At 44.0% G+C, this 16,474-nt stretch overlaps 1 protein-coding gene across 2 annotated transcripts in view; it reads left to right on the top strand.

Annotated features, from left to right (window-relative positions):
• The first annotated feature begins 13,344 nt into the window (after positions 1-13,344).
• Positions 13,345-16,474, top strand: part of NMT2 (N-myristoyltransferase 2) — a 53,653-nt gene continuing 50,523 nt past the window's right edge. The window contains exon 1 of one of the 2 annotated variants that reach the window (XM_073334088.2): positions 13,345-13,636. In XM_073334088.2, coding sequence (XP_073190189.1) covers positions 13,527-13,636 — 110 coding nt within the window. In that variant the 5' untranslated portion in view covers positions 13,345-13,526. The remainder of the gene's footprint in view (positions 13,637-16,474) is intronic. The other variant, XM_073334090.2, reaches the window with a different exon arrangement.

The following is a 16,474-nucleotide window of genomic DNA, read 5'->3' as shown; positions in this document are numbered from 1 at the left end:
GTTCTTAAAGTTTGGGAACTGCTGGTCTAGATAATACTTATTTCTGCCATGAGTGCCGGGGACTGAACTAGATGACTTTGAGGTCCCTTCCAGTCCTAAGATTCTATGAAGTAAATCTAAAATCACTGCTGATAAAATTTGTGAATGTCCCAAAAGATTGGTGCAGTGGTAAATGACGATGAGCACAGGGCCACCACAAGAGTTATTTTGATCATTTGGTAAGATGTATTCAGTCAAACAAAATGTTTTTAAATACAACCAGATGCAAAGTTATACATCCAAGAATAAGGAATGCAGATCAACAGAATGTGTGACTATCCTGGAAAGCAGTGACTCTGATAAGGATTTAGGGATCCTGGTGCACGAACAACTCAACATAAGCTCCCAGCTAAATGCTGTACGAAAAGGGCTAATATGATCCTTGGCTGTATAAACAGGGGAGTAGAGAGTAGGAAGGTGATTTTACCTTTGTATGCAGCATTGGTGACACAGATACTGGAATGCTGCCTGCAGGGATGGTTTGTTTTCACATTTTAAAAAGGATGTTGAACAATTGGAGAGGCATAACAAGAACATATAGCTGGAAGCTGAAGTCAGACAAATTTAAATAGTAAATAAGGTATTTTTAACAGTGAAGTGGCTTAACTATCTATGGGGTAAACAGCCTATGGGACTCAGGTTTGGGGTGTGCTGAGGAGCACAGGCCTTCTGGCCTATGGAGGGGGAGCACTGCCACCCCAGGAGTGGGATGGCAGGGGGGGAGACATAGGCCCACCCAACTCCACCACATTCCAACCCAGGGCCCTAACAATGGTGTAGTAGTCTGCCAGTACTCAGGGGTCAGCAGCACACCCACAACACACCGACCTGATTTCAGGCTCTCTCTCCACCAGATTATTGCCTGGTTCCCCTGGATTGCTTCCTTAACTACTCGGGCATACCAGGATACAGGGTCATCCTCCATATCCCTGGGGTACACTGCCAAGGGTAGCAGTTCCTTCACATCAAGAGCATCAGGGCTCCCTGGAAGCTCACGCTGGTCCCTGGGGCAACAGCAGTTCTCCTTGGGACTCCACTCAAGCAGCAGGGAAGAAGCATCTGTCTCCAGCAGCTTCCTCCCAACTGAGCGGCTGGGCTGGCCTTTTATATTTCCCCTTCCTGCCCCGCCCCTCTGCTTCTGGCATGTGGGGCATGTCCCTCCTGGCTCCACCCACCCGGTGACTTGCTGTGTTCCCTCTGTGTTTGCATCTGAGGGAGGCTACGCTGCCTCGCTACACCTTCTCTGTAACTTTTCCAATTCTCATATAGCCTTTTTGACATGGGGCAACCAGAACTGCATGCGGTATTCATGATGTGGGCGTGCCATGGCTTTCTATACTGGCATTATGATACTTATTGTCCTAATGGTTCCTAACATTGTTAGCTTTTTTGACTAATGCTGCACATTGAGCAGATGTTTTCACAGAACTATCCACAATGACTCCTAGATCTCCTTCTTGAGTGATAACAGCTAATTTAGACCCCATTATTTTATATGTATAGTTGGGATTATTTTCCAAGTGCATTACTTTGCATTTATCAACCCTGAATTTCATCTCCTTCTTTGTTGCCCAGTCACCCAGTTTGGTGAGATCCTTTTGTAATACTTCACAGTCTGCTTTGGACTTAACTATCATTAGTAATTTTATATTATCTGTGAACTTTGCCACCTCCCTATTTACCCCTTTTCCCAGATCATTTATGACTATGTTGAATAGCACTTGTCCCAGTACAGATCCCTTGGGGACCCCACTATTTACCTCTTTCCACTGTAAAAATTGACCATTTATTTCTACACTTTGTTTCCTGTCTTTTAAGTAGATACTGATCTATGAGAAGACCTTCCCTATTATCCCATGACTATTTACTTTCCTTATGAGCCTTTGGTGAAGGACCTTGCCAAATGCTTTATGAAAGTCCAAGAACACCATATTCACTGGATCATCCTTGTCCACTTTTGACACCTCAGAGAATTCTAATAGAGTGATGAGGCATGATTTCCCTTTACAAAAGCCATGTTGACTCTTCTCCCCACAAATCAAGTTCATTTATGTGTCAGATAATTCTGTTCTTTACTATAGTTTCAATCAATTTCCCTAGTACTGATGTTACTCTCACTAGCTTATAATTGTCAGAATTGCTTTGGGAGTCTTTTTTTAAAATTGGCATTACATTAGCTGTCCTCCAGTCGTATAGTATAGAGGCTGATTTAAGTGATAGGTTACATACCATAGTTAGTTTTTCTGCAATTTCATATTTGAGTTCCTTCAGAACTCTTGGGTGAATACCATCTGGTCCTGCTGACTTATTACTATTTAATGTATCTATTTGTTCCAAAACCTCCTATAGTGACAATAAGAAAACAAAGGAAAGAAGGGGGACTGCTAAGCACTGAGGATGGAGCAAAGTGGAGATTAAAGATTATCTAAGCATGACCCAACGCCTAAACAAATACTTTGCCCATTTTTTAATAAGCCTAATGCAGAGCTTAGGAGTAGTGACAGAGTGACTAATGGCAATGAAGATATGGAGGTAGAAATTGCCACATCCAAGGTGGAAGTCAAATACAAACATCTTAATAGGATTAAATTGGGGACCCTGGATAATCTCCATCCAAGAATATTAAAGGAACGGGCACATGAAATTGCAAGTCCAATAGCAAGGCTTTTAATGAATCTGTAAACCCAGGAGGTCGTACTCTATGACTGGAGAATTGCTAATATGATTCCTATTTTTAAGAAAGGAGAGGAAAAGTGATCCAGGAAACTACAGGACTGAGTTTGACCTGGAGTGTATGCAAGGTCTTGGAACAAATTTTGAAAGAGAAAGTAGTTAAGATCATATAGATGAATGGTAACTGGGATAAAATACAACATAATTTTACAAAAGGTAGAGCATGCCAGACCAACCTGATCTCCTTCTTTGAGAAGATTAACTGATTTTTAGACAAAGAAAATGCAGTAGATCTAATCTACCTGGATACGGTTTCACATGGGAAATTATTAATTAAATTGGAGAAGATGTGGATTAACATGAGAATTAAAACATGGATAAGGAACTTGTTAAAGAGGAGACTACAGAGGGTCATACTGAAATGGAGAACTGTCAGGCTGGAGGGAGATTACTAATGGAGTTTCTCAGGGATCAGTCTTGGGACCAGTCTTATTTAACATTTTTAGTACTGACTTTGGCACAAAAAGAGAGTGCTAATAAAATTTGCAGATGACACAAAGTTGGGAGGTATTGCCAATACAGAGGAAAACTGAATATCGTACAAGAAAATCTGGATAATCTTGTAAACTGGAGTAATAGAAATAAGATGAAATTTAATAGTGCAAAGTGCAAGGTCATGCGTTTAGGGACTAACAACAAGAATTTTTGCTATAAAATGGGGACATATCAGTTGGAAGAGAGAGAGGAGAATAAAGACCTGAGCATATTGGTTGATCACAGAACGACTGAGGCATCAGTGTGATTTTGCCGAGAAAAAGGCTAATGCTGTCCTAGGATGCATCAGGCGAAGTATTTCCAGTAGAGACAGTGAAGTGTTAGTACCATTATATAAGGCACTGTTAAGACCTCATCTGGAATACTGTGTGCAATTCTGGTCTCCCATGTTTAAGAAAGATTAATTCAAACTGGAACAGGTGCAGAAAAGGATTACTAGGATGATCTGAGGAATGGAAAACCTATCTTATAAGAGGAGACTCAAAGAGCTTGGCTTGTTTAGCCTAACCAAAAGAAGGATGAGGAGAGAGATGATTGCTCTCTATAAATACATCAGAGGGATAAATTTCAGGGAGGGAAAGGAGTTATTTCAGTTAAGCACCAGTGTGGACACAAGAACAAATGGATATGAACTGTCCATCAACAAGTCTAGGCTTGAAATTAAGCAAAGGTTTCTAACCATCAGAGGAGCGAAATTCTGGAACAGCCTTCCAAGACTGAGCTTGATAAATTTATGGAGGGGATGGTGTTAGGGGCTTATTCCTTCACCCACTTACTTCCCTGGTCCTTCTCGCATGAACAGAGAGCAACAATACCAGAAGTCCAAAGGTGCAAACAATTCAATGTTTATTGGGGTGAACTTCCAGCAAGCATGATTCCAGTTTCCTTCCTTAGTGTCCCCCTTCTCAGCTCTGACACCACAGAGCCTTACACCTGTGTCCCTGTTCCCATTCCTGCCCTTAGCCAAACATGATTCCAATTTCCTTACCCCCATTCCCTGTTCCCATTTCCCCCTTTAGCAAAACATGATTCCAATTTCCCCACCCCCATTCCCTGTTCCCATTTTCCCCACACACACACACCCACTCACTTCCTGATTGACTGTAGACTATATAGTAAAACTTGAGTTCTGCTTAGCTATACCTTAACCAATCATTTTCCTGAAATTTAACTAACCAATCCTAACATATTGTAACATGATTATGTAACCAATTATATCCCACCACCTTAATTAGTTTACACCCAGCAAAATTAATTATACAGCAGACAGAAACAATCACAGAACCTGACAGAGATTATACAGACAAACAATAGCAAAGTGGGAACTATAATGACAAAACAATACAGAGATGAGGATTTCACATCCCAGCTATTGATAAGTGAGTTCTTGCCAGACAGGATGCTATCAAACTAAGTTTCCTTTTACATTTTCTAGGCACTTCCCTTTCTCTGGAGGTGATAGGCACTATCAGGACAGGATTGTATTCCTAACAGCCCAATAGCACCTTATTTCAATGTGACTAGTTTGGAATGTGAGGATGTGACCGGTCACTTCCCAGCTTATGGCTGCCTCTGTTGCTTAGCCAAAGGCCTTAATCTAAGAACAGGGCCTCAGACTGTCACAGTAAGAGAAAGACCTTACACTGGCAGACAGTGATTTTGATTCTTTCTTTTATACCTCTAACTAGCCAAGTGATAATAATACACCTAAATTCTTTGAGTACAGGCCTTTACCGACAGGCCTGAATATCTATATCCTAACAGATGGTATGATGGGACTGCCTACAGTGGCATGTGGCTCTTAGTTAACTGCCAGTAGCAAAAATCCCCAATGGCCAGAGACGGGACACTAAATGGAGAAACTCTGAGTTACTACAGTGAATTCTTTCCCAGGTATCTGCCTGGTGGGTTTTGCCCACATGCCCAGAGTCTAACTGATCACCATATTTGGGTCTGGGAAGGAATTTTCCCCTGGGTCAGATTGGCAAAGACCCTGTGCGATTTTTTTTTTCCTTCCCCTGCAACATGGGGAAGGGGTTATTTGCATGTATAAAGTAGTGTAAATGATAGATTCTCTGTAATGTGAAGTCTTTAACCCATGATTTGAGGAATTCAGTAATGGTTAGGGGTCTATTACAGGGTGAGGTTCTGTGGCCTGCAATGCACGAGTCAGACTAGATGATCACAATGGTTCCTTCTGACCTTAAAGTCTGAGACATATCAATCTGAGACAGGTTTCAGAGGAACAGCCGTGTTAGTCTGTATTCGCAAAAAGAAAAGGAGTACTTGTGGCACCTTAGAGACTAACCAATTTATTTGAGCATGAGCTTTCGTGAGCTACAGCTCACTTCGCTGTAGCTCACGAAAGCTCATGCTCAAATAAATTGGTTAGTCTCTAAGGTGCCACAAGTACTCCTTTTCTTTTTGCAATCTGAGACAGTTCCTCAAATTTGTCACCTAAAAAGAATGACTCAGGTGTGAGACTCTCCCTCACATCCAGTGAATACAATCAGAAAAAAATAATTTAGTCTCTCTGCACCGGCCTTGTCTTCCTTGAGTACTCCTTTAGCACTTCACTTGGCTTACAGAGTTTGTTTCTTTCTATTTTCCTCAGGATTTGACTTCCAATTTTTAAAGGATGCCTTTTTGCCTCTAATCGCCTCACTACTCTATTGTTTAGCCACAGTAGAATTTTTTTGGTCCTCTTTTATTTTTATTTATTTGGGAATACATTTAATTTGAGCCTCTATTATGGTGTTTCTAAAAGTATCCATGCAGCTTGCAAGTATTTCATTCTTGTGACTGTACCTTTAAATTTCTATTTAACTAACTTCCTCATTTTTGTGTAGTTCCTTTTTTTGAAGTTAAATGCTATTCCTGGGGTGAGCTGCTTTGGTATTTCCCCTCTTTTCCCCCCCTCCATTATGTTAAATTTAATTATATTATAGTTGCTATTACCAAGCAGTTCAGCTACATTCACCTCTTGGACTACATCTAGTGTGGTACTTAGCACTAAATCAAGAATTGCCTCTCCCCTTGTGGGTTCCAGGACTAGCTGCTCCAAGAAGCAGTCATTAATGGTGTCTAGAAATGTTATCTCTGCATCCCATCCTGAGGTGACATGTACCCAGTCAATATGAAGATAGTTGAAATCCTTTATTATTAATTTCTATTTTTATAGCCTCTCTAATCTCCCTAAGCATTTCATAATCACCATCACTATCCTGGAGTGCAGGTTCCCTTTTGTGTACTTTTTTAATCATACTGCTGCACTCCGGGAGGGAAGCATCTGTAATTGTGCCAGCTACAAAGCATGAAGGCCAAGCTGCAACTAATTTAAACTGATGCAGCACCACTGAAGTAAATGGAGCCAGTTTACACAAGATAGGATCCTGCATCATCAGAAACCATCACTGTGGATGAGAAACGTACCATTGACTAGTCTGCCCAACTTCATGTTTCTCTAAGGTAAATTTCATCTGCCATCATGCTGTTTCTTATAGCCTCCTGCTCTGCAAAACCCTGATTAAACCCAGCTGGAGTGTCTGATTCCTCCCCAATTGTAAATTATTAGAAAAGACCTGCCTATGGTATATTCAAATGTCATGGATTCATCAAACACAACAGTCCGTTCGTAGCTACAGAATTTCCTTAGTTCAGCCTTACAGCTGGACCTGAGTTTATGCTGTGCCTCTCAGGAGACAAGTCAGAGCACCCCAGGACAGCCTCCATGCAGCTGCTCTGCTGCCTAGAATAGCAGGAGCACAAAGCACTGCAGCTGCACTCCCTCCGGTCCCCCTCTCCAACATGGCCTTAAGCTCAGTACTGCAAGGGATGACAGCACAGGGATTCATCCCAGCTTCTTTATGGACCCTGTATGCTGCTGGAGTCACATGTGGGGTCAGTATCTGGGCCGCCTGTTGGCAAAATCCACAGTGTCCTAGCTAAGGATCTACATGGCTGTAGTATTTACCTGCACTCCCGTTTTCTATGTGAAGTGGAGAAAATCATGTGGAAGCGTAGAAAAATCAGACCTAACAGAAGATGGTTAGAACCAGGGGTATTTTTACCAAATGACTCACCTACAGTTTTTCACTTCCTCCCACTCAGCATTAGTAAACATAATGAATAAAACTGGTCTATTACTAACCATGGGGTGAACTTCTTTCCACTCTGAGGTGAAGCTGTTCACTAGAACCTGCCTCCTGTTGTTTAACTAGTTTTTAATTCACAACAGGGTTTTGTCCTTTTATCCTGTACTTATTTTCCCTTCTCTCTCATACAGGATCTTTTAAAAAAATACAAATAAATAACGTTAAGAGGATCACCTCTGTATAGTCTGACTTTTCCAAAGAATGCTAGCAGGTTAGTGAGGCATATTTTCCCCTTACAGCAGCAGTGATGCTTTGACTCTGTCAGGTTATACTTGTCCAAGTGTTAATTACACACTTCATCGGTTTTGCTGGAAGTATTAAACCCTCTGTCGATAATTCTCTGGATCGCTCTCAATTCCTTTTTAGAAGATAAGCACCACATGAACAACTTCCCCATATTCAGGAATAGTTGCTTTTTCTAAAGATATATTCCTTGTCAATATCGCTGCTATTTCCCACTTCCTCTTTAGAAGCCTTGGATGAATACTTTCTAGTACTGGTGATTTATTATGACTTTTTCCAGTTGTTCTGGAGGAGTTACAAGATGAAGAGATGGAGAAGACCTAGACTATTAAGTGCAGCTTCCTGCAAGCATAGGATGTAGTCCCTCACAGGTGATTTTACCAGAGTTTACTGTTCGTAATACTCTATTTGATCATAAGTGTACTAAAGCCACACGTCATTTTTCCATTAAAAAATGTTTTTAGAACATAAATTTTTTCATTATCCTCAAGGGAGATGGAAAATGTCAATGCCAAAAAAAGCAAAAGCTCCCACACCTTCTTTGCTGCCTCCCTTTCTTCTTTAATTGCCCTCCTAGCAACCTGGAATGAGCTACAGTCACACATTATGGTAAAATTAAGATTTACCAGCAAAGCAAGGACATGGTGCACACATTCATAGGACAGTGAAAGAAGTCGCAGAGGTTCTTTTTCTGAGCTCCTCCCTTCAGAGGTCTTTTAAATCAATTGTTTTCTCATCATTAAAGTGAGGGAATGGGAGTCAGAAGATGCAGAAATCTTAGACAAAAGTCAAAATTTAGAATCAGAGTAATTCATTAAGAACATGTAACTCCAAATTGGTTTGGTTTGATAAGTTTGCCTCAGACTTTGCTGGAATGTTCACCTTCAGTTTTAGAGCAAGTTTGGCCATTTTCCAGCACACCAATTTTCTAAGACAAGATTGGCAGTAAGGGGGTCCTAAAACAGGGCTGCTATAATGAAAGCTGCTTCTATCCTTACCACTTCTTCATAATAATATTACTACCTCAGCTAAGTATTTTGAGGCTTACTTCAGCAGTGTTTGTAAAGTGTTTTGAGAACCTGAGATGCAAGGTGCTATAAAATTGCAAAATACTATTATAATGCTTGTGACAATAACCATCAAGAATGATACTCCTGGTGGAGGCTGAGAAAAGCCCCGTGCCCAGAGTACCTATGGAAAATGGCTCCCTCTGCAGGAGGAAGAGAGGATCTGCCAGAGGCCTTTTAGGGGCAGACTGGAGATGAAGCCCCATTTGAACCATTGCACCTCCACCACACACCCACACACTCATTTTCTATCTGGGAGAAACAGAGAGGAGCAATCAGAGGACAATCTGTTATAAAGAGGAGCGTGATAAATTATTCTCCACATTCACTGAGGACAAGACAAATAATGTTGCAACAAAGGAGATTTAGGTTAGACATTAGGAAAACTTCCTAACTATAAGTCTAGTTAAGCACTGAAACAAATTACTGAGGGGAGTTGTAGAATCTTTGTCACTGGAGGTTTTTAAGAACAGGTTAGATACACATCTGTCAGGGGTGGTCTAGATAATACTTAATCCTGCCTGAGTGCAGGGGATTGGACTAGATAACCTATCGAGGTCCCTTCCAGTCCTCCATTTCTATGATTCTATAAGGCAACTGGCAACATTGCCAAACCTGAGTATTCAAATATCACAAGTCAGCCTCCCCAAAATTATGATGTGGATTAAAAATCAAGAGGTTTTTAAAAAATCAATAAAGGTTGAGGGTTTTTTTATGTGCTTTCTGGTTTCTGAACTTTAGAATGCACTAGCTTCTCATTTTCAAGCTTTTCTCTACAACCACTAGGACTAGAAACTTACTTTAAAAAAAAATCTGAGATTCTGATTTAATCACATGAATTCAGGAGCTGGGGATTTCTGAAATACATCAACTATTGCAAAAATTAGCAACGCCGAGTTGGAGAGCAGTAAGTGGTGAAGCTCTTGTGAAGGCACAGCTGGACTTTGGAAGAAAAAAAGGAGGGACAAAGGGCTTAAGTGGGTCAAAGACCCTAAAATATAATAAACATCAAACATATTCCATATAGGGTAGGGCAATGGTGTTTAAAGCCTTTTTCATGCTATTTTTTCTAAGAACTCCTTTTTCTACTGAAAAGCTGAAAAGTAAATATCCCCAAATAGCTTATGTTCCTGCATGGGTCATGGGGAGGATTTCCTGCATTTCACTCAACATGCTCATAACACTTGTAGTTCTGCATTAGGTAATGATAACTATAATCAAATCTCAGACTTTTCTGGTCACCTACAGGGTCAGGAAGGAATATTTTCCTTGATGCACAATTGGCCAGTTATAGTCTTTCCCCCTCCCTTCATCTTCCTCTTAAGCTTCAGAGGTTGGCTGTAGCTGAAGACAGGGACACTGGATGGGGTGAACCAGTGCTCTGAGGAGGTAGAGATGCCTGACTGGTGTGTCTTGCTCACATATTCAGGATCATACTGATCACCATATTTGGGGTCATAAAGAAACTTTTCCTCAAGTCAGATTGGCAGGGACCTTGGGGGCAGGGGAGTTTCCTTCCTCTGTAGCATGGGGCATGGTTCGCCTGCTAGGATCATCTGGACATATCAATTCCCTGCCATTTCCCTATTACAGTGGTTTTCAACCTTTTTTTCATTTATGGACCCTTACAATTTTTTGAATGGAGGTGTGGACCCCTTTGGAAATCTTAGATATAATCTGCAGAGCCCTGTGGGCTGAAAAACCACTGTTCTATTGTAACAACAATCTTTTGGGGACACCCATTCTGTTACCTGTTCTGTTCATTCCCTCTGAAGGACCTGGCATTGGCCACTATCAGAAGACAGGATACTGGGCTAGATGGACCATTGGTCTGACCCAGTATGGCCATTCTTATGTTCTTATGACCCCTTAGACAGAGTCTGTGGACCCCAAATTGAAAACTGCTGTCCTAATGAATTCCCTGCCATTGCAGGGCCTTGAATGCCACATGCAGTTCATCATCTCATCTCAAAAAAAATATATTAGAATTGGAAAAGGTTCAGAAAAGGGCAACAGAAATGATTAAGGGTATGGAACAGCTTCCATATGAGGAGAGATGAAAGACTGGGACTGTTCAGCTAATAAAAGATTAAGGGCAGGGCTGTCCCTAGCCATTTTGGTGTCCTACGCAGCCCTTCCATGGGGGGGGGGCAGGGTTGTGTGGGGCCCCAGGCCTCTGCGAGAGGGCAGGAGCAGGCTTGGGGGGCAGTGGGGAAACTGCCCCCCAGCATGAGCGAGCGGAGCGGGTTGGGGCCAGGTCGCTCCACTTCCTGCCACCCGGTGAGTGCAGGGCAGGTCCGACCCCGCACTCACGAGGCGGCAGGAAGTGGAGTGCCCCGACCCAGCCCGCTCCGCTCTGCTCCCCTGGTTCCCAGGCTTTGGGTCAGGGGGGAACCACCCGCCCAGCACTCACTGGTGGCACAGAACGGGCCGGGGCCAGGTCACTCTACTTACCGCTGTTGGTGAGTGCAGGCCCATCCCCTGCTGCAGTCTTTAGGGGAGTAGGGGCAAGGCTGGGGCGGAGCAAAGGTGGGAAGAGGTGGGGATGGGGCGGAGGCCATGGGGAAGAGGCGAAGCAGGGGCTGGAGCAGCACGCAGCTGCGTAGGGCACCAGGAAATTTGGCGGCCCATTCGTAATGCCCTACGCAGCTGCGTACTTTGCATATGGGTAGGGATGGCCCTGATTAAGGGGGGATATTATAGAGGTGTTTCAAATCATGAATAGTATGAAGAAAGTGAATAGGAAAGTGTTATTTATGTCTTCACCAAACACAAGAACGAGGGAACACCCGCTAAATTAATAGGCAGCAGGTTTAAAACAAACAAAAGGAAGTACGTTTTCACACAATGCACAATCTGTGGTATTCGTTGCCAGGGAATGTTGTGAAGGCCAAAAGTATAAGTAGGTTAGAAAAAGAATTCGATAAATTCATGGAAGATAGGTCCTTCAAAGGCTATTAGCCAAGATGGTTAGGGATGCAACCCCATGCTCCAGGTGTCCCTAAACTTCTGACTGCAAGAAGGGGTGAACACTCAAAATTGCCCTGTTCTGTTTATTCCCTCTGGAGCATCTGGCACTGCCATTGTCAAAGACAGGATATTGGGCTAGATGGACCATTGGTCTGACCCAATATGGCTGTTCTTATGGGCACCTTGGTCTCCCCTGTTCTTTTTCAGTGACACACAACAGTTTAGCCCTGGTCTACATTTAAATTTAAATCAATCTAGTTATGTTGCTCAGGAATGTGTAAAATTCACACCCAAGAGCTGTAGCTAAACCAATCTAACCCCAGGTGTGGAATGCAGCTAGACTGACAGAAGAATCTGTCTATTGACTTAGCTGTTGTAGCTTGGGGAGGTAGATTACTTACATCAATGGAAAAAACACTTCTGTCAACGTAGGAAGCATCTACAGTAAGGTGCTACAGTATCATAGCCTCTAGTGTAGACATACCCTTAGTCTCCTGAGGACTGAAAAGTCTTAACTAAAGACTTTGGGCTTAGTATAGGGGTATTTGGGTTGATTTTATTAAAACAGAACTATAAAATTCATGAGCCACTATGATAGCACTAAGCCATATCAGACAGTATATCATTCAGGCATTGGGGCACTTCTTGGATGGCTGTAGGCAGCAAGACTCCAATCCTTCTGTGACCCTAAGAGTCCTTAATGCCCACTGGCATAGGCCATACTGTCTCTGATCAGACCCAACCAACTCACTACATCCAACACTGTGTTAAGTATCATATGAAAGCTAATAACACGCTGGTTATTAATATCATTGCCAAATACATGTTAACTTTATATGTGAAGTTATGAACTTCCTCTGTATGATGTTTCTAAACACATTTACAACCAAACAGTCTAGCCTAGATAAAGGTGATGATAAGGTGTCCTAGACAAGGGAATGTGGGTTTCTAGAAAGCTAATAGGTTGGAGTGCTTTACTGTCTCTGTAGAGGCACCTAACGTAACACTTTCTCTGTGAGTGCCAGGGAGAGGGACTGGTCCCTGCAGTAGGAAGATTTGGAGGCAAATTCAGGGCTGGAAAGGTACTAAGGTCAGCCTGCAAGGAGTAACCAGGCTGGGCAAAGCCAGGGTGAGGCTGTGGGCTCCCGGCAGGCAGTTAGGGTCAGATCGCTGGGCCCAAGCTGCACAAGTTACAAGATGCTGACTGAACCCTTTACTGGCCTGAGTGAACCCCAAAATGTCACACATGCAATGAGCTCCATAGGGGCAGAACACTGCTCCCCTGCCTGAGTTTGCTGCAGGACTGAGGCCCAGCTACCACTGACCCTCAGGCTGGTACATTTCAAACAGTCAGAGCAGCCAGGTGCAGTATGCAGCCCCTTCGATGCAAGGGGGGCAGGTAGAGCCAGGCCAAGTGGCCAACCTCAAGATCCCGATTCCCAGCTCTCCCAGCAGTTTGGAGGTGTTCGGTGCGGCCAGCTCAGGTCAGTCTGAATTCCAGCTCCAGCCTGAGGTTTGGCTGCCATCCGCCCCCAACTGGCAGGGGCCTGCGTCCAGCTCAGGCCCCCCTCTGAGGGCTGCTGTGGGGCTGAATCAGCTATTTAGGAAGTGGCACCAGCGGTGAGGGCTCCATGAGTCAGCAGGGCTCGTGCGGCCGTTACCTGCCGGCCAGGGAAGCGGGGGTGGCAGCCGGGCTGGGGGCTCCCGCTCCCCGAGCAGGGGGAGGACAGCAGCTAGAGGGAGCTCCTCCGGGCCGCCTCTGCCTGTGCGCCCCGGTTCCTTTCATAGGCTTCCAGTCCCTCCTCCCCGCCCTCCTTCCCCCGTGATGGCGGAGGACAGCGAGTCTGCGGCCAGCCAGCAGAGCCTGGAGCTGGATGACCAGGACACCTGCGGCATCGACGGCGACAATGAGGAGGAGGCCGAGCACGCCAAGGGGTAGGCGGCCGCGCTCGCGGCTGAGCCGGCGCGTCCGGCCCCGGCTGTAGCACGGCCCCGGGCGCGGGGGCGAGGAAAAGCGCTGGGCTCCCTCCGGCCCGGCCCCTTGCTGCAGCGGGGCCCGGGGCCGCTCCGGCGGGGCGGGGAAGGCAGCGCGGGGCCAGGCTGAGCGGTGGCCCAGGTGGGGAGAGGGGCCCTGCGGCTGGCTGGGCTGGAGCAGCGCGGGATCGCCGTAGCTGTTGTGCAGGGCGCTGGGAGGCGGGAGGCAGCCGTTCGCCCCGCGCCTCCTGGGAGCCTGAAGCGGGGCCTTCCTGCAGGGGGCGGCGGCGTGGGGCGGGGAGCTGTCAGCGGGCAGGTTGCGCGCTGCGGGGCCTCCAGGGAGGTGACAGGAATCGGAGCCTAGCCCCCCTCTGCCGCCCTGCTCGGCGATGCTTGCTACCGCGCCAGCGTGTGAGCCTGGCTGTGGGAGCGCCCCTACCCCCAGCTTCCTCTGGGGCCGGGCCGGTCTTCTGTGGGCATCGCGTCCGGCCGGCTGAGCCCCTTGGCGGGAGGTTGGCTCTGTTCCTGTCCCAGCCCTCAGTGGAGGCTTGTGCTTGGAGATCAATCGCCCTGTTTGCAGCTGGCGGCAGCGTCTCCTGAGTTAGGTGAGCTGCAGTTTTTGTGTGTATGTAAGCCCCGACTCACCCAGCGCGGTGAGATGCCCTTGTTTCCAGCGAGAGGAGGCCTTGAGTAGAGGGTGTAGCCAGCAGCGTGTCTGTGAAGAAGCATTGTCCCTAGGATAACTCTCGGGGGAAGGAGGTCACATACTGGCAAATCCGTACTTACACGCGACCCCCCATTAAAAATCAACCTGATACCACAGACATTTCCCCATATATACAAGAGCCCTGTGAGAGAAACAGAGCGGTAAAAGGTGGCATTTTATTGCCTTCCTCTTTAGGAAGGAATGGGATAGCATCTATTGTGTTTTTATTTACCATGATTTTTCTACTTAGGACCTCTCCAAAGCTCTTCTAATTCACTGTATTTCTGTGAAGTTAAAAGATGCCCCTCTATTTTCCCTTAAGTCTTTTTGTTTATAGCTTTCAAACGAATGGCAAATATACAGATCTCCTGAATGATCAGGATAGACTCTATGGAGAAAATAGGAAGATATTTTAAGGACTCTTGAATTATCCACCTCAATCTTGTCATTCATTAAATGAAAATATTCCTCCTCTCAACACCACCTACTGTCCAAAAAGAAACGTGTATAAATCTACTTGTAATTGGAGTAGGGCATGAGTGTCTCAAGTCATTAATACAACAAGTATATTTTAGTAGTAGCCCCTTCTCATTATTCTTAATCACTTTCTAAAAACTCATTTTACTGTAGATTAAACTTTGTCTCCTGTTTCTGGATGAGAAACGAAACAGGACAGTCTGTCTACTTATATACAGACTTGATCTTGCAAAGGGATCCAAATGTGTGACCCCCTTACGCATGCTCAGAGTCCCATTGATTTCAGTGGGTCTCAGTGTGGACATAAAGGACCACTTGTGGATCTCGCTGCTGGATTGAGGCACTGGGGGGAAACAATGTTTTAAGAGTTAATTACATTCAAATTTATATTCTTATCTTTAGGGTTAGAAATATGTTAGCAAAGGGAAAATACTGTGGCAACTAGGAGTGGCCATGGTGACCTAAAATAGAAATAGGTTAGCTTATAAACAACTATATAAATATCTTCTTAGTCATTAATTTCTTATTCATTAGGGAGACTTATTCACTTCCATAGGTGATTATGTTTGAGAATGTATGCTGTTTATTGTCTGCTGTCCCCCAGGACTTGCTTGGCAACAAACTGCTCTGTACCTTAAGTGTGATGTAAAAAGTCTTTAATTTAAGATTTACAAAGACCGACTCCAGTTTTTCTTGTACTGCAACTTCCTCAGCATATTCATGCCTTGCATACTAAAATAGCTGTGTCGAAAATAATTATAGTAATATAAATTTGGAATATTTAAAAAAGGAAGAAATTGTGCTGTGCTAACTTGGAGCTTTAATTTTGTTTGTTTGAAAGAAAATTCCAGCATTTCTTAATTTCTAAATACATTAAATTAGTACCACTGAAAATACAGTATGATTTTACATTATTGTCACCAGTGGGTCACACTGACATTCCAAGCCAATTCAATAGCCTGCTAATGGTTGTCTAGAATTTATGCTTGGTAACTTAACTGTTTGAAGTCCAATTTCTCTTCTTTTCTTCTGTTTTTATTACTTTTCCTTGATTGATCTATTTCTGCCTTATAATAGAAGTCCAGCCTTCCAAGCCATTGAACTAGGCTTCTTCATAGGCATAGTGAGTGCAAGAAGCAGTGTTTAAGAAGGAGCAAGGGTACAATTACGCATCCCTACATGGTGATACATAACTTGCAGCAATACTTGCAAAGCAAGGTAACTGCAGTCTTTAAATGAGAAGTAATATGGTCATGGGCTATACACAATTCTTTTTGCAATCTGTTAAGTATTATGATGAGTTCTCCACAGAAGCCAGTTTTTATGGGTGAGCAATAAATGAAAAATAGGATATTTTCAGATACTATAAAGTTTAACAAAATGAGTGGCTAGATCACTCCAGTAAATCCAGATCACTCCAGACAAACAAGTGATGGGTGTTGTTAGTTTCATAGGACTTGTAATATACAAAGTCAGGTATGAAATTCTGAGTTACTGCTGTGTTTTATCATCTTTTTTTGGCACAGTATCTGCTATTAATTGGAAGTTTTGTGTAACATTGGCACTTTTTGTCAGTTGAGGTACTCAATCAAAAATTCCAACAGTTATTATTGAAA

The sequence above is a fragment of the Lepidochelys kempii genome, chromosome 2 (assembly GCF_965140285.1).
Source record: "Lepidochelys kempii isolate rLepKem1 chromosome 2, rLepKem1.hap1, whole genome shotgun sequence".
Taxonomy (NCBI): domain Eukaryota; kingdom Metazoa; phylum Chordata; order Testudines; family Cheloniidae; genus Lepidochelys; species Lepidochelys kempii.
This window is presented reverse-complemented; position numbering and strand designations above follow the sequence as displayed.